The following is a 27680-nucleotide window of genomic DNA, read 5'->3' on the forward strand; positions in this document are numbered from 1 at the left end:
AGACTGCATCTTGCGACGCAAATAATGGAGGCGTCCAAGGCGTCCACTAGAGTTCACGGGTGAGCTTTGGTTGTACAACCACGCGTCATCAAACACCACTGTGGCCACGGTCAATTAGGGCCTGCCACACGGCCATAATGAATATTAAGAGATTGGGAAATGGTGACCGACAGTGGGGTGGAGTTCAAAATGGAATGGAGGCATTGACGGGACTGGAGCTCTGCATAGCGTATGAGATATCCTTGTGATTTTTTCCCTTCTTGGGGGGAGCGGTTTGGTTTGCAATTTTGAATTAGCGATTCGGGATGAGCGGCTTTTATATGAAGGGAATGGACAGTCATTTCTGCGGACATGTAGTTGTACTTTACCCTGACTAATGTAAGATTGTGGAACAGTATGATTATTTTACGACTCTTGATGCGAAGTGTCTATATACCTTTTCTGGCCCCGTAGCCAACCCCCATGCAGTTTTGGATGGAATGAATATCCTTCATTCGTCGTCGGCGACATCAACAGCCGCAACCTTGGCCAGAGCAAGCCATGTCGAATCCCCTTCCATTGTCGCCTTTCGAATCCCAAACAACTCGTCCAAAAACGCGGGCACAAAGGACCCTGGCCCCCTGACATGGTCTCTCTGGGCAGCCATCTCGGCGGCCAGGCCAAACATGACGGTTCCCGCAACAGTCGCGACCAGGGCATCTTGCTCATACGCGGCGGCCATGGCACTGACGGTCGTGCCGAGCGTGCATCCCGTGCCGGTAACCATGCCCAGGTACCCGTGGCCGTTGTCGACGCGCAGCGTGCGCCTCCCGTCGCTAATCAGGTCCGTCGGGCCGGTGAGGAGGACGACGCACCGCCGCTGACGGGCGAGGGAGCGGACGAGCCGGGCGCGCTGTGGAATGGTGAGCGACGAGGAGGAGTCGACGCCGCGCTGGGTCACGCTCGCGCCGTGCACGGTCTGGATCTCGGATTGGTTGCCCTTGATCACGGCGAAGGTGCCCGATGCGAGGAGCGTCTGCACGGCCTCGCGGCGGACAGAGGTTGCTCCGGCGCTGGAGACACGTGAGGCGTTAGATGCTGTGCGTTGAGGTTGAGAGACGAGAAGGGGGGAGCGTACCCGACGGGATCGAGGACAACGGGCCGCCTGGCCTGGTTGTACGCTTTCAGCGCCTGGGCGTAGTTGTTCAGGCCTTCTGGCGTCACGGTGCCCATGTTGAGGACCAGCGCGCCGCCGAGCCTGGCCAGGTCGGCGGCTTCCTCGGCGTAGTTGGACATGATGGGGCTGGCGCCGACGCAGAGGGCGACGTTGGCCGCAAAGTTCTGCACCACCTACATGTACGTACATGGCATTAGTTAGGTCCGTTTCTGCTCAAGGGGAGGACATAGTAGTACCAGATTCGTCATGTTGTGCGACAGGGGGGTTTTCCTGCCCACGGCGGCAACGACGTCGGGGATCTTGGCCGTGATGACCTTGCCCAGGAGGTCTCTGGACGCGGCGGCCGGGTCGGCGGCGGCGATGATGGCACTCACGACGGCGAGGCCATCGAGGGCCTTGTGCGGCGAGGCGGAGCCCGCGAGGACGGCGGACGCGTTGGAGGCGTTGACGCCGCCGATGCACACGGCGGGGATGGACGAGTGGCCTGCTGCGTCGAGGGCGGCCAGGATGTCCGCGACGCCTGAGGGCCCAATGATGGATTTGGTGTCCTTTTTACTGCTCGCGAGTTAGGATTGTGATGAGCCAAGGGGGGATGCAAGAAGCCATACGTGGCTGTAGAGTAGACGGTTCCAAGGCCGAGATAGTCTGCGCCTGCTTGGCACGCACTTATGGCTTCTTCCTTGGAACCCGCTGTTACGCCGATGATTTTGTTCGGACCCAGGAGTTTCCTTGCTTGTTGGATTTCTTTTGTTTAGTAAACAAGGCGGAGTATTAGCCAATTGCTCCTTTTTCGGGCCCCGATGTGTGTAGTATACATGTGCGTATATCGACATCGTCGACTGTATTCGGGGGAGCAGATGCATACTCACCCATGTCATCCTGCCCAATGTGCACGCCCTCACAGCCAATCTCGACGGCGACATCGACGCGGTCGTTGATCAGGAGCGGCACACCATGGCTCTGGGTAAGCTGGTGCAGCTTCTTGGCAACGGCGACGGCGTCCTCTTTGGCGCTGTGCTTGTCGCGATACTGGACGACGGTTACGCCGCCTCGCAGCGAGGCCTCGACTACGCTGATGAGGTCTTTGTCTCCCAGGATGGCGGGCGTGGAGTCGGTGACGAGGTAGACGGAGTAATCTACTGCCATTTTTTGGTTCACGCCGCACGGACTGGACAACGAGAGGTTGGACTCTGGAGAGGGAGGGGTTGGTTGTGTTGGAGATTGATAAGTGCGGGTGAGGTCATTCGTGGTGGTTTGCCCGAATGGGGAGAATTATGGGCCGCGGTCGGCCATGGGCGCGGGTAAATAGGGCATGTTGGATGTATTTGACTGCTCTGAACTTCTAACTCGAGGGTCATCGTGGAAAGATATTCGTTGTGGCCGTTTACTGGGACATTCGGCGAGAAAATACGTTGGCCAAGGTGATTGTATTTGAATCAATGTGAGCAGGAAGGCGTGAATGGTCAAGGCAGAGAGATGAGAGATACTTTATAGCGCTGCTCTTCCGTCAATCTGAGTGTGATTTTAAACTACCTCTCTACCTCTATTTCCCCTGATGTTTTGTGCTGGGCGTCTTTAATCTTCATCATCCTCATAACGTATAAGCGATTTTGAGAAACATGCTCAAACTCATGTGACACAGTGAGACCATTGAGCCTTCGTCTTATGCAGAGAACCATTTCCATCTCACAAAAAGCACATGACATCTTTTCATCATTTCTCTCAACTTTTTCTCAATAAACATTCAATAAGCCATCTTTCATGCACTGTCAATGACACGTCAATCTTACAACATTTCAACGCGCGTCTTTTTTTTCCTTTTCTTTTCGAGTAATGCGCTTAGCCGGAAGCGGATCCCAATGGTTGAACAGACACCGAAATCTGGCTCGGCTGCGACGGCGTGATCCCCTCCGTCTCACTACTTAGTCTCAACCACATCTGGCCCTGCTGCTGCGTCGCATTGGCAAGGGAGCGCTTCGCCTCATCTCTCAGCTGGTGGAGGACCTTGAATCCTCCCCTGATGTTGTCCGTCTCGTACCCCTTAGCCCGGAGCACACTATTCGCCACGCGGGAGCTGTCGCCGTCGTAGCACAGGAGCAAGACACGCTTGCCGTGAAGAAGGGACTGGAGGTCTTGGTGAGGGACTTTAAAGGTCTCTTCAAGCCTAGTCCATAGCCCCTTAAGGGTGCTAGGATCAGAGAAGGGACTGGGCTGGTCCGCCTGGACGAACGGCACATTGGTAGATCCGGGGACGTGGAATTCTTCAAAGTCTGCCGCCTGGCGAAGATCAATGATTGTAGTTTCAGATTTGGGCCGAGCAGCGCTGTTTTCCAAAAGCACATCGCCGCTCACAGTTTTGCTGACACCAAAAAAGGCAGCGAGGGCGTCGGCTGCGTCTCGTTCCCAGGCTTCGTCATATCTGTAGACATCGACGCCGAGGAGTTCCTAATCTCAAATTAGTCATGAATGACGGAAAGTGACCGACAGTTGGCTGCTTTTCAGGCACATACCTCATTTTTGATGGATGGGAAAAACGACTCGCCCAGTTTGTCAAAGTACTCGCTTACATACTGGTATGGCAAATCGCAGCACAAGAAGGCACAGTGAATCTCGCCATCCGACCCGGCCAACTGGGAGAGATTGCCTTCTGCCTTGCGCTTCTCGATGAACTGGAAGAGGCCTTTAAGGTTGAACCCGGACGAGGGTCCGCAAACAAGACCTTCTCGGATCATGTCCAAGGAGAGAGAGTACGAGTCGTGCGACCCAACTTCCTCGATGTGGTCAACGGCAGCTTTCCAAGGGAACTCAACAGGTGCCAGCAGGGCGTACGACCGGGGTCCTGGGACCCGGTCACCGGCTGCAGTGCAGACTCTGTTTTGTTGTGTTAGCGATTCCGATCGAGCGGCGAATGCTTCAAGACTACACTCACCCGAGTCTGAAGACGCTAGGCTTTGCCTCCTTGAAGTACGTGCCAAGACCAGTCATGGTACCTTCAGTCACAAGTTAGCAAGGTTACATTTACACATGAAGAGCCAGGGAGCTCACCTGAAGTGCCCATGCCTGCACAGATGATGTTAATTTCAGGTAGCTGCCTCAAGATTTGAGGCCCCGTCCACTTGACATGAGACTTCCAGTTCTACACGACAGGGTTATATTAGCATAAAGTATACAAAGTGAATCGCGGCCTGACTTACGTTGTCGTTTTCATATTGATTAGGGTTAATAGTCGCCGAGTCAGACGTCTGTGCCAATCTCTGCGCAGCCCGAATACCACCACGCTCATCAAGAGGTTCGGGTTGTGAGGGACCGCCAAACAGTGTGCTAGGATGTATATGAGTACTCCGTTGTCAAGGTATGAACAAGAGCCAAGTCATGACGTACATGTTGATTCCGAACAGCTGCATCAGGCGAATCTTGGCAAGACTAGTCTTATTGCTAAGAAAAGCCCGGACATCTGGCAGGCCATAGAATGCCCGGGCAATCAGGGACATGGAAAGAACGGTTGAGCCGGAGCTGTATTCGACAACAGTCTTGGTCTTGTCTGGGACGATGCTATTCTGCAAAAGATTGAGGGCTACAAAACACCCAAGAGTTAGACAGACATGACATGAGTGGAATAGTTCGTGGCCGCCGTCATATACCTGGCATTGACTTGACATTATTAGCGGGATGCATAGACATCATCTTCGCGTAGATGCGAATACCCTCGGAGCGGTAGGGGTTGAGACAGTCCGGTATCTCAACCAGGGGCATTGGCGGCGACGACTCTGGATCGAAATACTGCCGAACCGAGTCGGGCCCCTTGTAGACGTTCAAGAAGTTGTCATTACCCATGGCTGCCGTCTAGTCGTCTTCTGATTTGTCTATGCGTTTTGGTGGTATTTTCGTCCGGTCTTTCAGGGTCAGGTTTTGTTTGTGCTTGATATATATACATGCATGTATGTATATGCCGTTGCAGCTCGGACTACCACCCTTTGTTTTTTCCAAGTCAAGGCGTCAAATAAAATAAGGCTACTTGGAAGAGCAGCCACGGTACTTATCCCGTCGTCGTCGTCGACATCCCTGCGACCAACTATCACCGGGAACCTTGCGTCAGAACGAGCGGGCGCCGCAAACCTAGCTAAAACAACGCAAAACCCGCATCGGCCATTACAAAATCCACTTCCATTATTGAATAGCCCCTCTAGCTCCTGCAACGTTGTGTGGCTTGTAATGCTTACTTGCGTCCAATGATACGAGGTTGCTGATCATCTGCTCGCCGTGACTTACATGCCGGTCCTACAGCTCATGTCCGCTAACCGCGGTTTCGTGCTGTCATGATCTTCGCATGTCTTTGTCTAGAACAGCACGCCACTGGGTTTCAGTCACCAGCTGCATCCGCCAAGAGAACCAGGGGCCAGCAATTTGTTGTAATACTGCGCCTAGACTGGCAAGTTGGTAGACAGCGACATGTCTTGCTGGGATCGAGATGGGCCAACGGCTGGGGTTGACGAAGTGTGGGTTTTCTTATCTGATGGATAACTCAAATACCAATCGTTGTGATATAATTTGACACTGCTTAACAAGTACCTTGTTGTCCTGGGCGAACTGTCTGTCATACATACATAGAGCTAGCAACAAAGAAATGAAAAATTAAAAAAAAAAAAAACTCACCCATGTCTGTCCATCAGGGTAGTAATAAGACCACCAAGGTATTGTAGAGATGCAAGATGTGCTGCTTATGCGACACGTCCCTCGTTCGTCCGGCCAGTAGCACACACAACCTTTAGGCAGTCTTTGCAGCGTGGCCTGACGATGCTTTTTTTTTTCTTGTCCTCGGGGTCGAGAGCACACCCTGATAGTTTCACCTCCCTCCCCAGAACACTTCCAATCGCCAAGATCGCGGTCGCTGGTGGAGATGGGCTTTGACTTTTGACCCTTACAGACGGCGCCGATCTCCTCCCTGTTTGAGCTTAATCTCTTTACCTGAGACCAGGAATCACCAACCACATCCTTCTGGAATAGGAAAGCTGGCTTCTCAAATACGCTCAAAGTCTCTCAAGGTTGCTGCACATATCATCCCCCGCTCCACGGTGGTAATCTTAACCGCCGTGAGGGATGCAGTAAAAGTTCACCTGCGAGTTTGTGTAGCCACGGAATAGAGCTGTATATCATGGCATGGCAACCTCGCGGAGGGTCTTCAACGGCCGCAAAGACGGTCAAAGTAGGGACGGAAGCAATGTGACCGCCTGTCACGAAGCCATTCGGACAATCGAACAAGTAAAGTAGGCTTTCGCGGTTGGAGCCAAGTGTTATGCTTCTCCACTCATCGGACTTGCTTGGCTTGCCATCTCGTTAAGCTTGTTCTGGCCACAACTATACAAGCCCGTGGATGGTTGCTTTTTCGCTGACTGCTCAACGGCAAGACCTGCCAAGAAGGGAGACTAGACCATTATCAGGGATTGGCGACGTGGGCCTGTAGGTCGCATTGTTCACAAATTGCCATGCCGTATGGACGGATCTCGCCCTTCTGATACAACGTCAGTATTACCGTCCCAACCCAAGTACGTGCTCAATGGCCCTCAAACCTTGTCGTTGATGAACAGGGGCCGAGGGGATCTCGACCAAAACCCTGACATTATTCGGTTTCATACCTCACATTTATTGGTCATACAGGTTCGCAAACGTCGTTTGTCGGTCGTTTATTTGTCGTAATCGATAAGCTTTTCAACCTGCTTGCAAAACCCGACCGACTCATTCCTGGCCACGCTCGAGTCCATTCTTGCTTTGTCCCTCTCGCAAACCCAACTTGGTCTCCAAGTTCAAATTGCCATCCCTCGCTCGAAGAGGCCATGAGTCGATGACCACTTGATCAAACCAGCAGCATATTGCCACCTCGAATCGGAAAAAATGGGGAAAGAGTCGTCAAGCCAGGCACAGGAACTCGCCGTGGTGGTAGGTGTGCCAGCAAGTCCATCTGCCGATGCGTCCGCATCGTCTGATAGCGACGGCGAAGTCGCCAAGGTACACCAGTTCAACGAGCAGACGAACTATGTGCCCAAAAGAACAATCATTACAGTAATACGCACCCATTTCGCTGACAATAACTCACGTTGTCTGTCGACTTCATACTGACCGCCACAGATCTTTCTCGCCTGTGCCAGCGTTGACCTGTTAGCTTTGATGGACCAAACCACCCTCGCCACAAGTTTGTACATCATAGGACGAGCTCTGGGATCAACAGACCAAGTATCATGGATTGCTAGTGGTTATTTCATGCATGTACCTCTACAACGTTCAGAAGAAGGACATTCGCTAATGCGACGGATAGAACGTCTACCGTGGGACAATTGCTATACGGCCGACTCTCCGACATTTGGTCCCGCAAAGTAGTCCTGCTAACTGGGCTCGCCATATTCTTCATCGGATCTTTGGCATCGTCTCTTGCTCAATCCGTGCTACAACTGACCGTCTTCCGCGCTTTTACTGGCATTGGAGGCGGTGGCTTGATGACTGTCGCACAGCTCATTGTCAGTGACGTCGTGCCTTTGCGAGAGAGAGGAAAGTACCAAGGAATTCTGGTAAGGGACCTTGCGGCCAAACCTTCTCTTTGTTTCCAAGCTGATGAAGGTGTCAAGGGTGCTGTTGTAGCCATTGCAAACGGTATTGGCCCCGTTATCGGTGGTGCTCTTTCGTCCAAGTCCTCTGAATCATGGCGGTGGATTTTCCGTCTCAATCTTCCATTGACTGCCCTAACGACGGGCTGTGTCATCTTTTTCATGCCGTTAAAGAAGGTCCAGGGAGATTGGAAACTGTAAGTCTCGTTGTGCTGCGATACTCCAGCCGGGGTTTTTGTCTAATTTCCTCTCTTTTTAACACATCTTCAGAAAATTAAAGGCTGTCGATTTCGGCGGAATCTTCCTGGCATTTGCCGGAATGACCATCTTTATTCTGGGCATGACTTGGGGAGGTCGCGAATACTCGTGGAATTCCGTACAGGTCATCACCACCATGGTGATTGGTGTGGTTGTCTCGATTGGCTTCGTTTTGTGGCAGTGGAAAGGACCAAAGTATCCTCTTGTGCCTCGTAAGTGCCTCACTTCTGTCTGTCAATTTTCGCCTCATGGGCCGCTAACATGCCTCAGTCCATATTTTCAAGTCCAAGATCGTCAACGGCGCATGCCTAACAATGGCCATCAACGGATGGAACTTTGTCATGCAAGTGTACTATGTCCCGTCCTTCTACCAGCTCGTCTATGGATACTCTGCCACAAAGTCAGGAGCTCTTCTTCTTCCCATCACCATCATTCAAACTATCAGCAGCACTCTCTCCGGCTTGATTGTACACTGGATCGGCAGGTATCGGGAATGTATTTTATTTGGCTGGGTATGCTGGGCCGTTGGCCTTGGTCTCATGTCGACTTTGGACGAAACCACCGGACTTGGTAAACAGATTGGTTACGCTTTACTGATTGGTGTTGGAGTTGGCAACACACTACAGCCGTTAGTTGATTCTGCCGCACTTGGCACATATTCATATGGAGTTTCACATCTAACTCACCCAGGGCATTGATTGCAACACAGGCTGGCGTTGAGCGGCGCGACATGGCCATCGTTACTTCATTTCGCAAGTATGTGCAGAAAGAAAAGGAGAGATTGGGAAAACCCGCCCCTAAGCCGGCAGATGTTAACAGCGTGCAACAGTTTCGTCCGAAACCTCGGGTCAACCCTTGGACTTGCAGTCTCTGGGACTGTAATGTGAGCCAAAGCCTACACATGAAGCCCTTCCCTACTGTATACCAACGTACTGATAATGTGTAGCAACAACATTCTGGCTGGAGCATTTTCATCCCTTAACCTGGATGCAAAGGCAGCCAAAGTCCTACTCAGCAACCCACAAGAATATCTCCGAGAAGTGTCTCCGGAAGAAGCCGACCGTGTCAGAGCTATTCTTTTTCCGGCATACAAACGCGGGTTCCGTATTATTTTCATTGTCGGCGCATCCTTGGCCGCATTTGCATTTGTCCTGGCATTTTTCCTCATGCCGCAGGTAGAGTTGAGTCGACCGGATGACCAAAAGTTAAAGGAGGAGGCGCAAAAAGCTCACGATGAGAAGAAGAAAAAGAAAGAGGCAGCTTAGATTTCATGACCTGTTATTGCTCAAAGGATTTTTTTCTTCTTTCTGTCAGCTTTGTAGAATTGGATTAGAGTGGGTTAAAAGTACGGCCGCCGTGATAAAATATAGACAGACTGGACTAGACGGGAAAAGGAGAGTGTCATGCCGAGGATTTCAAAAGATTTAAAAGTTTAAAAGTACTTATTTAACGAGCATAGTCTACATGACTGTGTTTAATCAATAAATGAATATTCGATTCTGAAACTGCAATGCGGTGTGCGTGCGAGGTTAAAGTAAAAAAAAAGTGAAGGAGTAAGTGTCTACCTAGGTAGTTAGGCGTGGTCCAGTTCCTTCCCGAGACAAACGGCTGTTGCGTCACTTTTGATCAGCCCCACCATCAACTTCATCTCATCTCCATCCACATCGCAGCATGAAAACTCATCCATACTCAAGCAAGACTACATCATTTAAGCCTTGAGCGCGGCTCAACCGTTATAATGACACGATTCCGACCGTGTATAGACCTACACGCCGGCCAGGTTAAGCAGATTGTCGGCGGGACTCTCGACAGCGCCTCGTCGGCCCTGCAAACGAATTATGTGTCACAACACCCTCCGTCTCACTTTGCAGAGTTGTACCGGAGCAATTCCCTCGAGGGCGCTCATGTCATCATGCTGGGGCCGGGAAACACGGAGCCTGCCAAGCAGGCGTTGCAGACGTGGCCGGGTCACTTGCAAGTAGGTGGCGGGATCAACGACAAAAACGCAAAGGAGTGGGTGGACGCGGGGGCTTCCAAGGTTGGTTCCACGAGCCCGGCAGAAGACGGCTCGCAATATCGGAGGCTAAAGGGAACACTACCAGGTCATTATCACATCATATCTCTTCCCGGGAGGGAAATTTAGCCAGTCAAGACTAGACGCTGTTCTCGGAGCTTTGGGCGGCGACAAGAACAGACTGGTCATTGATCTGAGTTGTCGCCGGCGCGGTGAGGCCTCATGGTCTGTGGCTATGGACAAATGGCAAACAATAACGGACATGGAGGTCAATCAAGGTAGGTGGCTGGCCGGGAATGGGACTCCAGGGTACGGAATTTGTTGACGGCTTGGCTGACCGTGGAACCAGAATCTATCAAAGCCCTGGAGCCGTATTGCTCCGAGTTCTTGATTCATGCGGCAGACAATGAGGGCCTGCAGAAGGGCATAGACGAGAAGCTGGTGGAGAGACTGGCCGAGTGGTGCTCTATCCCCGTCACTTATGCCGGTGGAGGGCGGTATCTGGAAGACCTGGATCTCGTCAAGCGGCTCAGCGGGGGCAAAGTCGACCTGACTATTGGTAGTGCATTGGACTGTTTTGGTGGGAACGGGGTCAAGTTTGATGATTGCGTGGTTTGGAATAGAAGGCAGGAGGAGTAACTAAATGCTACGATAGAAAGAAGAGGAATGTGACGAACATGTACAGAGGATGACGCAAGAGCATGATGCGGCTGGGGTGGTTTGGCCAAAGAGCAATGAGCGGTCTAATAGACGCGGGAGTCGCCGCACTGATGCATCTAAGTACAAATAAATGGTCAAGAGTGCAAGACCTCAAGTGCTGTTTTTGGTGGGGACAAACGCAGGTGACTATTTTTTTTCTTTATCGCCGCTTCTGATACAGAGTCCGAGGTCGTTCTATTTAATTGCGCGCTTTTTTTTTTCCTTTTCCATGTCGTGGTGGCTGAGGCATCCACGACAACGGCAACAATTGTTTACACATTGTTTCCTTGCAAGGGCCGTTGGCCAAGGAACAGGGCACTAATAACAACACATACCGAGTTTTTAACATGCTCCGATCGCCAATCTCTGTGCACCACTGCACATTGACAAGGTTACAAGGCTTTGAATCAATGGTCGGGGTGGAGAGAACAGGCGGAGGAGGCGATTTGTACGGCATATACGAGGTATTGTGCCATTGACTGCTCCCAGTTCCCGGTAAAGTTGAAACAAGCCAACGTTGAGCACAAAGCGCCCATCATTGGGCAGAGAGACGTTGATTCTAAAGTTGGCTGTTGTCTACGACATGCAACATGCGATATGCATCATGTGAAACAAAGATATGGTTGCCCCGTAATGGCTCTCCAGAATCCAGACAGGAATACTATTATCTCTTCATCGGACTCCCCATCGCACATGTGCACCCGTCAGCAATGACGTGCAGGACGCGCAGAGCGTGCAGGAGGAGGCAGGCTGCATACAAGCTATCCATCACGGATGGGTTCGTACAGGCCGTCAGTTGATCATGTCCCCCCACCAGTGCGCAGACAGCAGTGGGCGGTTCCATTCCATTGTTTTGCGCATGTCGTCTTTTTGGACCCTGGCTTATCTGGGCTTCGCTGCCATGGCGCCTCCATTGGGAGCATGGCTGACAAGGGCGGACGGACGGATGGGGGAGATCAAGATTCCGATGACGGTATTTCCTGTGACTCCAGTATTGTTCATCCTTCTACGGAGCACTCCGTACCAGACGGGAGGAAGTCGATGGCAGCGGACCAGGATGGCGCTCATCATGGAGTCCATGGAGTCGTGGGATCATGGGGCGATGAATAAATAGGTCTCGAGCCGCAGCAGTGGCGTCTTGCGCTCGAGATGCAACTGCGGCGGGGTCAGACCAGTTGACTGCACTGGAGCCATCGGATTGCTTGAGCTGACAAGGACCAGTTGACCTGACATGGGCCAGTCGACCCCCGGTGCGTTCTGCTTCATGTTTCTTGCCAGTGCGTGTTCCCTGCGGCGCCGTGCTACTGGTTCGTTTTAGGGCGTCACGGGGCTGCTCGCTGCCACCAGTTGCCCTCGAGTGCTGGGGCCGTTCTTGACGGCAGGTAGAGGGTGGCACGATGACGGGTGCAAGGCGGGTGCAAGGCGGGTTGCATGGCGGCTCTGGTGGGTTCATGGCGGCCTCGGCGCTGGGACCATCGGTTGCCGGGGCAACCCCCCTCGAATCTCCCCGGCACTGTTTATCCAACCCAGGCCAATCATGCGCCTCGACAATGTCGTCTACTATCAATCACTTGCATTCCTTAAGTGCTGCCACTCTCCGTTCGTCAGTCCGACTCCTCATCGTCAGCGTCATTCATTCTTGGATGATACTGCGAGAAGCTGTGTAGATTGGCCGTTTCCCAGCCAGCTGTCGACGCATCGTGACGAGTCGCATCGTGCATGTCGATTCGCGTCGCCTCGTCCGGCCTCATTGATCGCAGTAGAAAGGCACCAAGGCAGCTTGTATTGCCTCAGACACCAACTTGGCCAAGCCGCTCAACAGCATTCCTAACATCCACATCGCACCACTCTGCTGCCGTTCTGCGAGTCGACACATTCCTCAACTGTCTGACCCTGCAACACCAGAAAAAACCGAGCTGTGGTCACCATGGCCACCGAGCCGGTATGGCAAACTTGACCCTTTTGCACCTGCTCCTCCGCATCACACTAACGCTCGGGTCTCAGGTGCATCCTCTTCGCATCTCCAAGAACACGCCAACACCTTCGCCAAAGAAGACGATGGCCAGCCCGCTTCCTCGTCCGTTGAGCGAGATATCGCCAACAGAGAAGAGACGAAATTCGCCAAGCTGGCAGCCGTATTCTCCCAAGGTTCGTTACATGCCCATGCCCATTCCCCCAAAACCCCAACCCCCAGGTCACCTGCCATTACTGCAACTATCATTATTGTTCATGCGCCCTGTTGTGGCTGGTCGTCTCTGGCATCTGAATGATGTCCTCTGTTTCCCCACCGGTTCTCGCGGCTTCGTGCATTTGGTTTCACACCGCACAGTCTCCCCCGTCTCCATAAACTTCCTCACGTCTTCATCTCTTATTTCTAACACTTGTGATATAGAGGTCTGCGCTGCCCGGCAACGACTCTTCACCATTCCAGTCCTCACCGCAGGAGTCTTCCACTTCACCAAGACTCTTCTGGCAGAGTCGCAACTCTGAGAACATGCTTCATGGCGCCTGTTCTGGTTCGCCCTCGCCAAACCGCCGTTCTTCCATTGAGCGCCTCCAGAGGGCGTCTCGTGTGAGAAACAGCAACATCTTGGCGCTGGAGCAGAAGCAAGAATATGACCCTACCAGAATCCCGCACATCGAGAGACCCCTGGCAAAGGTCCAAGGAAGCGTCCTTACGTCTTCGTCGAGCTCTGGTGGCTTTCGCTCCTCAGACTCAGATCTTCAAGAACCCGACAACAGGTCGAGTCTGTCCATGATGAGCCCGTCCAAGATTTCACCTAAGCTGCCTGAGATTACCCAAAAGTCAGCGAGATCTCCAAGCAAAGACCAAGCCTCCCCAACCAAGTCCTCTCTTTCACCAACCAAATTCAACAAGAACACATTTGACCCCGACGTCGGTACTTGGTCCGGACATTCGTCTTTGAGCGAGAAAGAACTTCCTGACGGCCGCTACCTGAGCCGGCATCACAAGAGTGTCACCTTTGACGCCGCGCCGCCTCAGATCAATGAGTATGAAATGGCCACACCTGACCTCTCATCTATCGGAACAAATTCACGAGAGGGCAGCTACGACTCGGTTGAGGACGAAGACGACGACGACGACCTCTATGACCCCGCGCATATCGACGTCCAGGACGAAAGCTTTGACGAGTCCCTTGAAGACACTGACAAGACTCCTGTGGTTGGCCCGGACGACTGGCGCGGTGACAGCCCTGTGATTCACCGCGTTCTGGACCCCAGCAAGTTTGAAGGCAGTCCAATACCGGAGCCTGGCCCCATGATGGCGGCTACCGGACGAACAACCCCTACCAACAACAAGCGTTCTGACTCTGCCACCTCCAACGGAGACCATCGACCACTGCCTCCTCTGCCAGGCACGGGCCACTCTAGAAGCCAGTCTTCAGGCTCCAACGGGGCCTCTCCCGGACTATCTGCGACAGCTGAGAGAATGCTCGGCGGCTCACACCGGAGCCTGCCCGTCCCTCCACCCGCATTCGCATCCAAATCTGATATCCAGAGCTTTGGTAGTCAAAAGATGACCCTGGAGGAGCGGCTGAAGCTTATGATGCTGTCTGACGATAATGGCGACAGCAAGACCGCCGCTGAGCAGCAGCGGGAGCGCAGAATGCGACGTGGAGCTGGCCGTGAGAGAGGCGGAACTCCACACTCCGAGGCCGAGTCCGAGACGGCGCTGGAGGCTTTTGAGGTCGATGATACTATTGGAGATATCTCGGGGATAGACTTTCAAATACCACCCAAAATCTCCAGGGAATCCATTATGCGCCGTGTAAACGGTAACAACGCCGTTGATGAGCGCTCTGGACACCACTTCTCGTCTCCCGCAGCCAGCCCCCAGAGGAGTCTGTTGCCGCACGCAGAAGAGTCCGTTGTGGATCTGGATCCGGACGTTCCTATCCCATCAACGGAGGATTCCTTGGTAGAGTCCGACTATGAGCAGGAAGCTAGTGTCATCATCACTAGAAATTCTGACGGTGAGGACGAGGATGTCCTAGATTACTACGAGGAAGAAACTCTGGCCCTCGATGAGGATGTGGCAGAAGGAGCGCAGCCTGAGGAAGAATACGTTGAGCAGCCCCAGATTACGCAGCAAATTGAGGAGGTTGCAGCAACCGCTGAGAGGCAAGACCATTCACCCCACCAACATCTGAAATTAGAACCTTTCACAACCGGACTGGGCTTCGATGGGGTAGATGACCCGTTCACGTCCCCCAAGGCGGTTGAAGAGCCGGTCAAGCACCAACCTATACATGAGAATGAGACAAGAAGCAGTGAGCAACAGATTCTTGAGCCTCCCAAACGACCCGCAACGCCTACTCGACGCATGTCGAAACCGGAGTACGATGGCAGTGGCTGGGGTGAGCCTGATGATGAATTTGCAGACGAGCCCGGCAGTCCTAGCTCAGTCATTCACCATCCTGTTGAGGAAGAAAGGACCGAGTCCCCTCCTGCCATTCCCGAGAGAATCGCCACTATCAAAGCCTCTGGTGCCAAGCTCAAGACTCGAATCTCCAATACCCCCTCAGACCTTGCTGCCATGCGCGAAGCTCGCAGACAGGTGAGTCGTGAGGTGCCCAACGTGCCACCCATCCCTGAGAAACACCGCAACCGCATGTCACGGGATATGGGTGCCGAGGGGCTGCTGGAGCAGGACGAGTTCATCGCCCGTCACCCAAGCTTCAAAAATCGCAGCCTTACTCTGGATCTTGACATGGGCCTGAGCCTCGATCAAGATTTTGAACGTGTCATTGAGGCACAAAAACGAGGCTATCTCATGCGACAAAATACAAAGGTCATTACGGCCAGCGACAAGGACGGCGACGACCACAGCAGGGCGAGATCTGCTCAAAGCTCTCCCGTCAAGCAAGGCCGCCCAGAAACTTGGGTGGTAGAGCCGTGGAACGGAGAGGCTCGCCCACGCAGCATGCGCAAGCGTATCACCGGCGCCAGCGACGCCATCCCGCCGTTGCCTGGCAGGGATAGCAATGCCACGACTATCAACCATGGGCTTGAGGAAGACCTTCAGTCCGAAGTCGCTACCATTGACAGCGGTGAGAGGGGCCGACTTTTTGTCAAGGTCATGGGAGTCAAGGACCTGGATCTTCCCTTGCCAAAGAATGAGAGAACTTGGTTCAGCCTCACTTTGGACAACGGCGTCCACTGTGTCACCACAGCCTGGCTTGAACTAGCCAGAAATGCCCCCATTGGACAAGAGTTTGAGTTGGTGGTGCCAAACGACTTGGAGTTCCAGTTGACGCTCAATGTCAAGCTAGAGAAGCCCGCGTACCTGGATGCACAGACAGCAAGCAAGCCTGTCAAGACCAAGACTTCCACTTTCAGCCGTGTGTTTGCATCTCCGAAGAAGCGCAGAGAGATGGAACTCCGACAAAAGGAAGAAGAGCGCCAGCAAAGAGAGGCGCTCGCCCGCCAGCGGAACTGCGCTCCATCAGGATATGAGCTCCTATCTCCTCTCACCGCTGAGGATGGTAGCTTTGCTCGATCATACGTTTGCTTGAAGGAACACGAGCACCGATGCTTTGGCCGACCATACATGGCTGAGATTGCCTGTTTCAACGAATGGGCCACCGAGGAAGAGAGCTTTGCTTGCAGTGTCAAGAGCAAGCGTGGAACCGCGGCGGCGGCGGTTGTTCGACGCGCCCCGTATAAAATTGGAAAGCTTGAACTTCAGTTGCTCTTCGTACCTCGTCCCAAGAATTCAACGGATGATGACATGCCCAAGAGCATGAACTCGTGTGTTCGGGAACTCAAGGCTGCTGAGGAACGGCTTTCTCGCAACTGGGAAGGCCATATGAGTCAACAAGGAGGCGATTGTCCCGTAAGTTTAAAATGCAATCATTCCGGAGTCAATCAAAAAGAACGGAGGCTGACAGCGTTATTTTTAGTACTGGCGTCGACGATATTTTAAGCTGGTTGGTACCAAGTTGACTGCTTATCATGAGGCAACTCGACAACCACGAGCCACCATTAATCTCTCGAATGCCAAGAGACTGATTGATGACCGAAGGGCATTGACGGAGAAGGAGACGACTGGAAAGGGCGGCAGGCGCCGACGATCTGCATTCGCAGAAGACGAAGAAGGCTACATGTTTGTTGAGGAAGGCTTCCGCATCCGGTTCAATAATGGCGAAGTAATCGACTTTTACGCCGACACTGCTGAGGACAAGGAAGGGTGGATGCGAGTCTTGTCAGAAATCCTTGGACGAGATAGCTCTATGGACGAGATTAACGGTGTTCGATCACGAGCGAAGTGGTGTGAGATTGTTCTTAGGCGGGAGGAGCAGCTTCGGCGCAAGGTAGAGGGCCGACGTGTACACTCGCGGTCAAAGAGCACGGTCTCATAGACCCAAAACCCTCGGCTTCCTGTTTACTTACCACCTATTGCTTTATACCTTCTTCTTTCCTTTACGGAATTTGTTTCACGGACACGCATGGCATGAGGCAACGAAGACACAGGCTCACACCAAGTCTCACGACGGGCTCACGACAGGTTCGGGAACCTGGAGTTATATACAGTTTAGGTGCTTTGTGCGTTGAGTGTTCGTTCAGGGCTATTGGCCTCTTTTTGCATTTGGAAAGCTTTTTGCTATTTTGGTTGTTTTGTAGAGAGTGATTGAAGCACAGTAGGGACAGACCATGCGAGGCATTTAGCAGCCTTGAGAATGTTTGCGGCGTCGCCGGTATCTCATTAGTCGACTTGTTTTATTTGGCGGTATGATAGGATTGTATGTATGAACTTTGTATTCACCAATATAAGTCGTAATGGAGACACTGCCTTGACGCCAATCAGTGAATGTTGGACGGGTAACAACGTCACCAAGATGCACCCACTGTGGTCGGTATGTTCTCGCGCACGAAGGATCGGACTTTCCAACAAATGATGAAGCCGTGATGCGTCTTTAGAAAATTGCAAGGTACATGGACGGAGGCAGTTGAACTTCTCATGAGGAATGTCTGGTGGACTTGTCGGTCGCAAGTGTTGCTTTACAAGTGTCATGACTGGTGGTGTCGCTAGTACGGGCCATCCAATTCGGTGCAGTATCATGGACAGTTTTGGCGCGACTTGGCCTATAATCAGACATTTTGTGCCGCAAATTCCAGACGGCGCGATTTATGAGGGCCTAGAAGACATGCTGTTTGGGTGCTCACACTTTATACTCCTGATAGTGGTGTAGGGTTGGGGTTAGTAATTAGCTTTTGTTACGAGGGATTGGAGTAGAGCTGGGGGTGTCTTACCTGCCCGACCTTCTGTCGGATAACGTAAGGCTTGTCATAATATAGGGGGGACTAAACACGTATTCTTTAATATTATTTCTTTTTAACTAGCTTCTTAGTGTTCTTCTTGACCTTCACTAAGGCTTCACCTGAGCTAGTGCGTTTAACGCATCGCGATGCGTGTACTTGGTGCTTTTTTTTACTGTTGTTATTATTTTAAAGCCTAATACGGCTCTTATAATATATTACTAGTAGACCCTTATTATTATTTAGCTTTTTTTAATTCTTTTTAATAATTTAATAGTATAAGTTAAGTTGGTAAAGGGATTTAAAAGTACCTAGGTAATTATATATTTGGCAATTTACCTTATATATATACTTTTAACCGGAAACTAAATATATATATACACCTATTAAGGCAGGCACTAATTAGGAAGTTATACTACAGTTATAATAGAGTGTTTTTCTAGATTAAAACTAAATTCTAATAGCGAATACCAGGATATGTAATTAATTTTTCAAAAATACCTGCTTACTTCCTTAAAATACAGTATAATTATAGACCTAAAAGGCCAAAAAAAGGGGAATTTATCAGAAAATTAGGTAAAATATAGTGGAGCCGGAAAAAAAAAGCGAAAAAAACCCCCGGCGGGACTCGAACCCGCAGTCTTAAGATTAGAAGTCTTACGCCTTAGCCATTAGGCCACGGGGGCTCCCACTTCGGTTGGCAACGAGGATGCTAAAATAACATATTCCGTATCTGAAACTAGTTCGCTACAGCTATTTTGTTGTGATTCTATGAGCATTTTTGGCATTATTAGTGGCCTTTCCCATGCAGTATTCGAATCATTTAATCAATTTGACCTAACTCGTCTTGTGGGGTGTGCGGGATGCCTATGGTATTAACTTGCGAGTTCTTTTTCACAGCGCCAAGTATCTGAACTCTCATTTTACTCTTGAGAGGTGAAGCGTTTGGTCCGACAGTGCATGCATGCCACATGGCATGAGCTTTAGGCTCACAGCTTCCTCAGCCGGCGCATGGGATGGACCTTTTGTTTACTAGAGTACTCGTTTGCAAGTCAACCCGTTTGCTAGTATACTTGTTTGCAGGAATACTCGTTTGCAAGTCAACCCGTTTGCTAGTATACTTGTTTGCAGGAATACTCGTTTGCAAGTCAACCCGTTTGCTAGTATACTTGTTTGCAGGAATACTCGTTTGCAGGTAGACCCGTTTGCTGATATGCTCGTTGACTGGTAGACTCCTCTCCGACGCCCAACTTATATATTTGCCCATGTGCCTGTTGTTTCTCCCTTTTTCTTCCTTTTTTTTTTAACCAGACCAGACTCTTTACCAATCGTTGGCCCAACTCACATCCACCACTATGGAAATGACAGCAGGTATTAAACGAAAGCGAGTCTCCGAGAGCACGGCATAATTACCAACCGAAGAGCAACGCCGCTCGTTTGGAAAAGGCTTATTTATTGTGAGGACCACTATCATCACATCCAACAGGCCGCCAGCACATATTGCAGAAAGTTCGCCTGTTTTACCAAAAGAAATTAAAAAGGTAACCTAGCCTTTCAATCCATTTTTCACAATATAATGTTTACTGATACGAGGCTCCAGAGTGTGAAAGTTCAACCTGATCTCGAGTTCCTAGACTCAAATAAAGCTTGTCTTCCAATGGAGAAAGACAAATGACAACACTTGCTCTCACCTGTCTACATGAGAAAAACAAGACCAAATTACTTCAAAGCTCCAAGACACACGAAGAAACAAAACGCGGCACAGGATTATCTACAAGCTGGATGCGAGCAAGAACACGCAGTACTACGAAATCGGCACTCCTTGGGCTCACCAAGCAAGTGGACATAGACATACAGAATCGGCGCTCCTTGAACCTACCAAGTAAGTGCACGGTAGGCATACGAAATCGGCGCTCCTTGAGCTTACCAAGTAAGTACGCGATGGCAGTACCATGGCCTGCGGCAAGGTATATCTGCCAACTAAGAAGTATATGCTAATATACTGCAGTATAGTACAGTATAGGGCGTGATAGCCAGATATCTGATCTGGTCAAACGTCTTTTGCCTCCCACTGTAAACCAGCGCTTCCTGAGCTTAGCGACATGCTTGATGTACAGCCTGAACTGGTTGCCAGCATCAATAAGTTCATCGATGCCACGACGATGCCTTGCGAGTTAGAGGAGAATCCTTCAATGGAGGATATCTACTCTGCTCTGGGCGCTCAGATGCTTCAACAAGAAGATGTTAATTCAAGGTCATCGTCGGAAAAATGGGAGCATCGCAAAGGTGGCGCTCTGGGACGTGTGCATCGCTGGAGCGATGAGGCTGGCAGATTCCGGGGGGAGTGCTGCGAGTTATTCTTACTCCCTCAGAGCGTTTCATACCCACGTCGAGCCGAATTAGGCGCATGCCGAGTAGAAGTTGATGATGATATCGACTTACAGCAGGATGATGAGGGAAACTACAAAATGTGGATAACCTTCGACATACGTGATCCTGGTACAGTCCGTCCTTTTCCATACGCATTATCTATAACGCCTGAAGATCCTGCCTCCCGTCTTGGTATGCGATGTCGCTTCATCAATAAAGATGGAGAACAAGTTCAAGCGTACTACCAAAAAAAGAGGCGAGCAGGCTGTCTTTCGAGCCAACACTCTCGTTGAGATACTTGCTGATGAGGTACCAATGACGGAGATTGTGCACAAGGAAAGGCGTTATATTTGCGCCAGGGAGAATACACTCGGCGGGATAAAGGGCTTCGAGAAAGGCAAATACACAAGTGCCCATTCAGACGCGGGGGGTCAACAAGATCCCTGGCGCTTTGGTGTTGGTAGGAGGTGAGAATGGAGAACAAACATGACTGTTGTATCAACTTCCGGTTAGATTATGAGTATGTATTAGATGGCATCACCAGGCATCAAGCCACATTATGATTGACGTCAGCGGAACGTGGCCATGAGTTGTCATAACAGTCGTCGATGGGCCGAACTTGGTGATGCTATCTAATACATACTCATGATCTAACCGGAAGTTGATACAACAGTCGTGTTCGCTCTGTTCTGACGACGTCGAGGCGGCGCAGCCAGGAGGCGTGCTGGTTGAACTGGGTTGGACGGAGTCCATTTCTCGAGCTGTTGATAGTAGTACTTGGTATTCATCTGTGCAAATACCTGATTTCTGTGCTGTACATACCTAGTATATAACGAGTTACTAGACAGACACTGGCGGTGGCAGACTGGGATCAAATGCAGATATCAATCCATCTACTTGAGTACATGTAGTGTCTGGTCGATCTGTATTTTAAGTGAAATGTTGGCAACTTGGCACCGATGCTCCCCAAGTCAACTGCGTCTAGGCGGTTGGGCGGGTACCTGTCAGTGTGTTACCCTGCAATTCCTAACTCGCCGAGTACTTAGGTACTTGGAAGTACTTAGACTTGACGCTGTTCCGCCTCTGCACTGCCCCTCCGTCTTGCACACGTACTTGTACATGTACCTTGCTGGTGTCACCCTGCCCGCCGCCGTCTTGTGACCTCAAGGCCACTTCCACCAGCTGGCGAAACCCTTTAATGTTCCCATTGACACCTTTTTCCAATTTTCCAATCCTCACGCGAGCAAACCCATCCTTATCTCCCTTCTCGCCATCTCACTTCCTCCCCTCGAACATCCCTCTTCTCTAACCTTGCAGCTGTGCTGCAGCAGTATCCGACATCATGGCCGGCCGATTCGTGAGGGCTTCCAAGTACCGTATGTCAAGCTACGCCTACTTACTTCACTGCCTTGCTTGCCCTTCGCTCCCGACCCTGCCGACCACGACGACATGTTGTTTTGGAAAACAGCCATAGCTGACTCTAAGCGATGCATTACAGGTCATGTATTTGGAAAGCCCACGAGAAAGGAGTTTTGCTACGATAACCTGCACATTAGTCGTAATGCGTGGGATACCAACCTGGTCAAGGTAAGACAAAGCGGCGGCGCAAGGGCTGACTTTTGCTGCGCAATGCCGGAACAAGCATTGTGCTGCCTGCGCAGAGCCCCTATGGCTAACCATCGGTGCTTTCACAGGTTAACCCCGAGTATTTGTCCGTCAATTGGGATTCTTCCGGCGGCGGTGCCTTTGCCGTGATCCCCCTGAACGAGAGGGGCAAGCTGCCCGACCAGATTCCTCTGTTCCGGGGACACACGGCCACTGTCTTGGACACGGACTGGTTTGTGACCCTATCTGCTTGAAGGGCTTCCCATTGCGGGCCGCACTAACAGAGACGTCTTTGTAGGAACCCTTTCAACGATCATATTATCGCTTCCGGCTCCGAGGATGGCAAGGTGTTTGTGTGGGAGGTCCCCAGAGACTTTACTCTGTACACTGACGCCGAAGACATTACTGATGTGTCGCCTGTGGGCAAGCTCGCTGGTCACTCAAGGTATGCCGGGACAAATGGATTATGCATGGGCGCACATGGGCGATAATTACGGACGCTGCTGACCCCTTATCGTCGGACAGGAAAGTCGGACAGGTGCTCTTCAACCCCGCCGCCGAGAATATCCTCGCCTCCGCCTCGGGCGACTTTACAATCAAGATTTGGGACGTTGGTACTGGCCAGGCCTCTCTTGCCCTCAAGCACAGCGACATTGTTCAGAGTCTCTCGTGGAACGCCAGCGGTACCATGCTCGTGACGACCTCTCGCGACAAGAAGATTCGAGTATGGGATGTTCGCCAGGAGAAGCCGGTCCACGAAGCTGCTGGTCATAGTGGCGCCAAGAACAGCAGAGCTGTTTGGATGGGAGAGCACAACCGTTTTGCTACTACCGGTTTCTCGAGAATGAGCGAGCGACAAATTGGCCTGTGGGAACCGGGAAGGACGGAGCCGATTGGAGGGTTCACTATGCTGGATTCTATCTCTGGTGTTTGCATGCCATTCTGGGGTAAGTCTTGGACAGGCCTGGTGTATTTCTTGTTGTGCGGGTGGGAAGTGGAAAGTACTAACTTGAGTAGATGAGGGATCAAACTGCCTGTACCTTGCTGGCAAAGGGTAAGCACTTGTTTCTCTATATAGATTTGAGATCACTTTGTTGACGTGCTTCTAGTGACGGCAACATTCGCTACTACGAATATGAAAACGACAAGTTCGAATTCCTCAGCGAATACAAGTCTCCCGATCCTCAGCGAGGCATCGCTTTCTTGCCCAGGCGTGGCATTAATGTACGCTTTACTGACTCCCAGAACAAGACGGCAAACGTCCAACATACTGACGAATGCAGGTCCACGAAAATGAAATTATGCGAGCTTACAAGACCGTCAACGACAGCTACATCGAGCCCATTTCCTTCACCGTTCCCCGCCGCGCCGAAACCTTCCAGGCTGATATCTTCCCTCCCGCCGTTGGCACCAAGCCCGCTGTCGGCGCACAGGGGTGGCTCGGGGGCAAGACTGGGATCCCGGCCAAGATTGACTTGGAGAGCATCTACGATGGCAGCGCTCCTAAGGAGGTGCCATCTGATTACAAGCCCCCCGCTCAACCTGCTCCTGCTCCTGCTCCAGCGCCTGTTAAGAAGGAGGAGCCCAAGCAGGAAGTCCAGAAACCAGCATCTGTTACTCGTGGTCCCCCGCCCACCATGAACGACCAGAAGACCTCCATTTCTAACCTGGCCAACAAGTTCCAGGACACGGAAGGGGACGACCAGGATGACCAAGACGAGACATCCAGCTTCGAGGAAATCTCACGACCAACCCAGCGAGTTGCTGGTCGAAACGATCCCAAGCCTCTACCCGTTCCTATCAAGACGCAGCCTGCCCCTGCTCCCGAGCCAGCCAAGGTAACATCTCCGGCCAAAACACCCACCCCTACTACGGCTTCCACTGCTGCCGCACCTCGCTCATCCACGCCGTCTGTTGGCGTCGAAGCCTCCCTGGACCAGATCAAGCAGCTGCTTGAGAACCAGGCCAAGATTATCACTGTTCAGAACGACAAGATCACCCAGCTTGTAGACGAAGTCGAGTCCTTGAAGAAAAAGGTCAACACTTCTGGATCGCAGGATCAGAGTGAGCGCATTAGACAACTAGAACTGGAGCTTGAGGAGGCGCGGTCGTGAGATGTAGCCACGCGTGGTAGCTTCTATGCTGGGGTTTCCCTTGGATTTGGCCATATCTTTTTTTTTATTTCTTCTTTGATGATGATGAGGACTCGGTGGAGGACTGGTGCATGGCTGCCGTGGAGTTGGGAGGACAATTTTGCTTTATTGTCTTGGACAGAGGGAGCATGAGGAAGATTACGGTGAAAGAATAGGGTAGGAGGTGTAGCGTGCTGTATATGCTATGTGAGCGAGACAATACCATACCTGGTTGCTTAACCATTTGATGTGAGGCTTCTAGGGGTGGTTGACAGTTTGGGATGTGAGCTCGCGAAGCTGTTATGGCATGTATAATGATGCAGACTGATCAAGTTTGTTCTGAGGTTGATTCCAGGCCATAATCGCCACTTGGTTCAATGGAGATATGAATGCAAGTTGAAGCAGCATGTTATACAATACCCGTCTGAACTACCCTACAGACCGTATAGACGTTGCGGAGTTGTGTGGATAAGAAGGTGAAGGAGCAGGGCTATTTTGTTATCCTGATTTCCACTACCGATATATACAGACATGTCAGGATCCGAAATCGAAGAGCTGGGAGAGTTTCGTAGTTGACGGCCAAGACTCATCTTCATTACTAGAATATAAAAAAAAAGGCACTCAACTTATGCCTCCGTGACCATCTCTACATCATTACACACTAAGGCTCATGTTGAATACCCGATAGCGAAGAAGAGTGAGCGGCCTCCAGCTCCCAACACGCATCATGTATGTAACCAAGGCGAACATCAACTCCACCAGCGCTCTCTCTCTCTCTCTCTTTCTCTCTCTTTCTCAGTTTCGCCACGAAAACAATTACCCGCCCAACCCCCCAGTCCAAGCGCCCATCCATCATCAATGCCTCGCAAACACAGCCATCCAAACTGCAACCATGACAAAAAAGAAAGGCCAGAGGCCGGCGATGTCCCCGCCCTCAGCAAGCGTCATCCCAGCACACATGGCCCTCGCATAAGACAGATCAACAACCAAGAACCCATCCATCAACAGAGCCACACTCGTGGTTATCCCCGAAGCAGGCATGCATGGTCCTAACCAGCTTGACCCCTCTCGCTCTGCAAATCCAGCACCCTCAGCCGGCCACCCAAAACGGCCAATCCCAAACGACGCATCACCTCCGTTTCACCAGACCCTGTTTCAGCTTACAACCTACTTACTCACCTACATAGTGACCAAGCCTACATAAACGCAGGAGGTGTGGTCGTTCAGGCGCGGGCGTCTACAGTAACGCCCCGGTGGGAAGAGGAATCTACAGATAATCAAAAAAGTAATCAAGAGGATACAGCAATTTGTGGCAAACCACCTTGGCAGGGTCTTGATATCCCCCCCCTCTCCAACATGTACCGAGGCAGAGTACATACATGTGTATAGATGGCCTTGAAACGAGGGGGTTTCTGCAGCAGTGTTCACCTCCGACAACATGTTTTGCATGATTCTCTCGCATTGAGAGTCAAATTCCCCATCTAGAGGGCAAGAGGGCAAGAGGGCATTTCGCAGGGCGCTTATGCGGGAGCAAGATGCAAAACCTTGGCTAGGCGACGCGTCTTGAAATCCCAGGTTCTTTCTAAACTTCATACAAGACCCAAGCCCTTTTGCCAGGGTTTTGTTCTGTTCTGTTTTTTCTCCAGGGCGGGATAAAATGGCACGGGTTTGTTTCTACGACTCAGTCGTCGGCGGCGATGCCGCACACGCACACGCCTTGGAGGACACGCCTGGGCTGCTTTGGGCTTCGTTTTTCATGCTGCTGCCAGTCTCCTAGCTCCTATCGATCCTGATGACCTTGTTTTGCGTCGACTATTTGCCATTTGATACGTGGCGGCTGGGCGAGCGTGTTCGGGCCGCCCGAATATCAACGGACGCTTGAAAGCCGTTTTTTCGCTTGCCATGTGCGCCGGCCAACTATCTTCGGCGCTTCTCCACGCTTGATATCCTCCGTGCCTGGCTAGTCGTCGTGGTCAATCACCGCCGTGCTGGCCGGGCTCGACATGGACCCTTTTTTTTTTGGTCGGCACGATACGGAACAGCTGGGGGACAAGGACGCAACATCGCTTACGCTCGTCCATCAACTAAGCGTCTATCCACGATGTGTCATGCTCCCTCCATTTTTTTTTTCCCTGTTATATTCTCCATCTTTGCCTCACATTGCTTGTCTGTATGTCTGTGTGTTGACATTCAGGGATGCGTCGATGTTTGAGTCGTTTCAGATGCTCTTTGAATCTGGTTGCGACGGCAGTGGCTCGGCATAGACGTGCTGTTTTGGAAAAAGGAAAAAAGCTAGAATTCTGTGCTTGCTGCTGCTATCTTTTTTGAGCTTGGTTCACGGCCCATTCGCAGCATGGTGAAGCAAGCCTCTACGTCATCATTTTTTTTTTCAGATATATGCTTCCACATCTTGGACACAAGACTGATGACGCCGTTCTCATATGAAGCACGAGGTAAGCTTGTGGCTGTACCGCCGTGTACATCTATCCCCTGCGTTGTACGACTTCCAACCATGAATTACTCAGTGAATGACCACCCATGATATCCGTCTGTAGTATGTACCCGTATTCCATCTTAGTCGAAACTGCGGGATGGCATGATGCGGGGACGTTGATACCAGAGTGAGGGGCGGCAGTTCAGGACTTCCAAGTCCGTGGGTTGAGCTATCCTGATAATAGGCACCCAATGACCAAATGCTCAAGCCCTTAGATGAAACTAGTGCAGATGGAAAGGCCAAGTTATTCGCTGCTGGTCATATCAAAGTGTTACAGAAGGAGTCAGCTCCAGGTAGTCAGCAGACCAAATCATGGGTGTCTATCTTTTCCACTGCCTGTCTGTCTCTTCTCAAAGAGGATGGGAGTCCGCGGCGACATGACCATGACAGCAAGGGGAGACTATGGACGCTATACTAGCATTCCATGTTGACCGTCATCGAATCGAAAGAAAGAGCCAATACAAACAATAAGTTGCCATGTGAACTATACCAGACCGCGGAACAAAACCGCGCGGTTCACTTATACGAAAGCACGACGGCTTGTTTTGGAAGCAGGTCAAGGTCGACGTCATGCAGCGTCTAGCTTCCACGCCACCAACTCATCCGTCACAAGAGCAGTCCACTTCCAGTTCATCGCACCGTCGATGGCGTAACACGAAATCCATCCGGTCATCGAGAACGATAAGCATGTCCAAGGTGGCAGTAAAGGCGCTGTAGACTTGATGCGTATGTTGAGCGGGCCAGGCAACTTTGTGAAACTAGAATACGTTCGGATGAGAGCTATGGCCCATTCTGCTGTGTTTCCGGGGGACGTTTACGCCATGTCGACGAGTTTGAGATCATCGAATTCGGACAGCTCCTGCTCCTAGGCTCTTCCAGAACGAAGCTACGGCCTCTCTGTTTCATGGCCCATTAGAAAGCGCGGGTATCAGGTTTCATATTCTGCAACTCACATCGCAATGTGGCTCTCTTGCAACAGCCGGACTTTGACAGGCCGGGCTATGCATGACTCTTGCTCTCGCTAGTGGCAAGTATGGGTATACGGGTGACTTGGCGGAGTTGGGGGGGGGGGGGG

The 27680-nt window shown here is 51.4% G+C and overlaps 7 protein-coding genes across 7 annotated transcripts; 5 read left to right on the forward strand and 2 right to left on the reverse strand.

Moving 5' to 3' along the window:
* Positions 1–490: 490 nt before the first annotated feature.
* MAA_05935 (hydroxyethylthiazole kinase) lies at positions 491–2302 on the reverse strand (the record flags this gene model as incomplete). Its single annotated transcript, XM_007823933.2, has 5 exons — positions 491–1052; positions 1118–1329; positions 1393–1711; positions 1765–1900; positions 2026–2302. The coding sequence occupies 5 exons, from the start codon at positions 2300–2302 to the stop codon at positions 491–493; spliced, it is 1506 nt and encodes a 501-aa protein (XP_007822124.2).
* Positions 2303–2995: 693 nt separating this feature from the next.
* On the reverse strand, positions 2996–4990 carry MAA_05934 (tryptophan synthase beta subunit-like PLP-dependent enzyme; the record flags this gene model as incomplete). Its single annotated transcript, XM_007823932.1, has 7 exons — positions 2996–3601; positions 3667–4027; positions 4086–4146; positions 4202–4292; positions 4351–4477; positions 4538–4730; positions 4798–4990. 7 exons carry the CDS (start codon positions 4988–4990, stop codon positions 2996–2998), a joined length of 1632 nt encoding a protein of 543 aa, XP_007822123.1.
* A 2055-nt stretch (positions 4991–7045) lies between these two features.
* MAA_05933 (MFS general substrate transporter) lies at positions 7046–9275 on the forward strand (the record flags this gene model as incomplete). The annotated part of the gene is made up of 8 exons (XM_007823931.2): positions 7046–7213; positions 7280–7347; positions 7467–7949; positions 8023–8222; positions 8281–8638; positions 8701–8766; positions 8840–8893; positions 8957–9275. The coding sequence occupies 8 exons, from the start codon at positions 7046–7048 to the stop codon at positions 9273–9275; spliced, it is 1716 nt and encodes a 571-aa protein (XP_007822122.2).
* Positions 9276–9748: 473 nt separating this feature from the next.
* MAA_05932 (Phosphoribosylformimino-5-aminoimidazole carboxamide ribotide isomerase, eukaryotic) lies at positions 9749–10663 on the forward strand (the record flags this gene model as incomplete). The annotated part of the gene is made up of 3 exons (XM_007823930.1): positions 9749–10048; positions 10113–10302; positions 10374–10663. The coding sequence occupies 3 exons, from the start codon at positions 9749–9751 to the stop codon at positions 10661–10663; spliced, it is 780 nt and encodes a 259-aa protein (XP_007822121.1).
* A 1987-nt stretch (positions 10664–12650) lies between these two features.
* On the forward strand, positions 12651–17106 carry MAA_05931 (uncharacterized protein; the record flags this gene model as incomplete). Its single annotated transcript, XM_007823929.1, has 4 exons — positions 12651–12665; positions 12728–12871; positions 13116–16580; positions 16648–17106. 4 exons carry the CDS (start codon positions 12651–12653, stop codon positions 17104–17106), a joined length of 4083 nt encoding a protein of 1360 aa, XP_007822120.1.
* Positions 17107–20106: 3000 nt separating this feature from the next.
* Positions 20107–20667, forward strand: MAA_10807 (tyrosinase; the record flags this gene model as incomplete). The annotated part of the gene is made up of 1 exon (XM_011412726.1): positions 20107–20667. One exon carries the CDS (start codon positions 20107–20109, stop codon positions 20665–20667), a length of 561 nt encoding a protein of 186 aa, XP_011411028.1.
* Positions 20668–21716: 1049 nt separating this feature from the next.
* Positions 21717–24093, forward strand: MAA_05930 (WD40-repeat-containing domain protein; the record flags this gene model as incomplete). The annotated part of the gene is made up of 8 exons (XM_007823928.1): positions 21717–21750; positions 21873–21961; positions 22069–22211; positions 22278–22424; positions 22505–22926; positions 22997–23033; positions 23089–23203; positions 23263–24093. 8 exons carry the CDS (start codon positions 21717–21719, stop codon positions 24091–24093), a joined length of 1818 nt encoding a protein of 605 aa, XP_007822119.1.
* Positions 24094–27680: the final 3587 nt, after the last annotated feature.

Source organism: Metarhizium robertsii (assembly GCF_000187425.2).
Source record: "Metarhizium robertsii ARSEF 23 chromosome Unknown MAA_Scf_2, whole genome shotgun sequence".
Lineage (NCBI taxonomy): Eukaryota > Fungi > Ascomycota > Sordariomycetes > Hypocreales > Clavicipitaceae > Metarhizium > Metarhizium robertsii.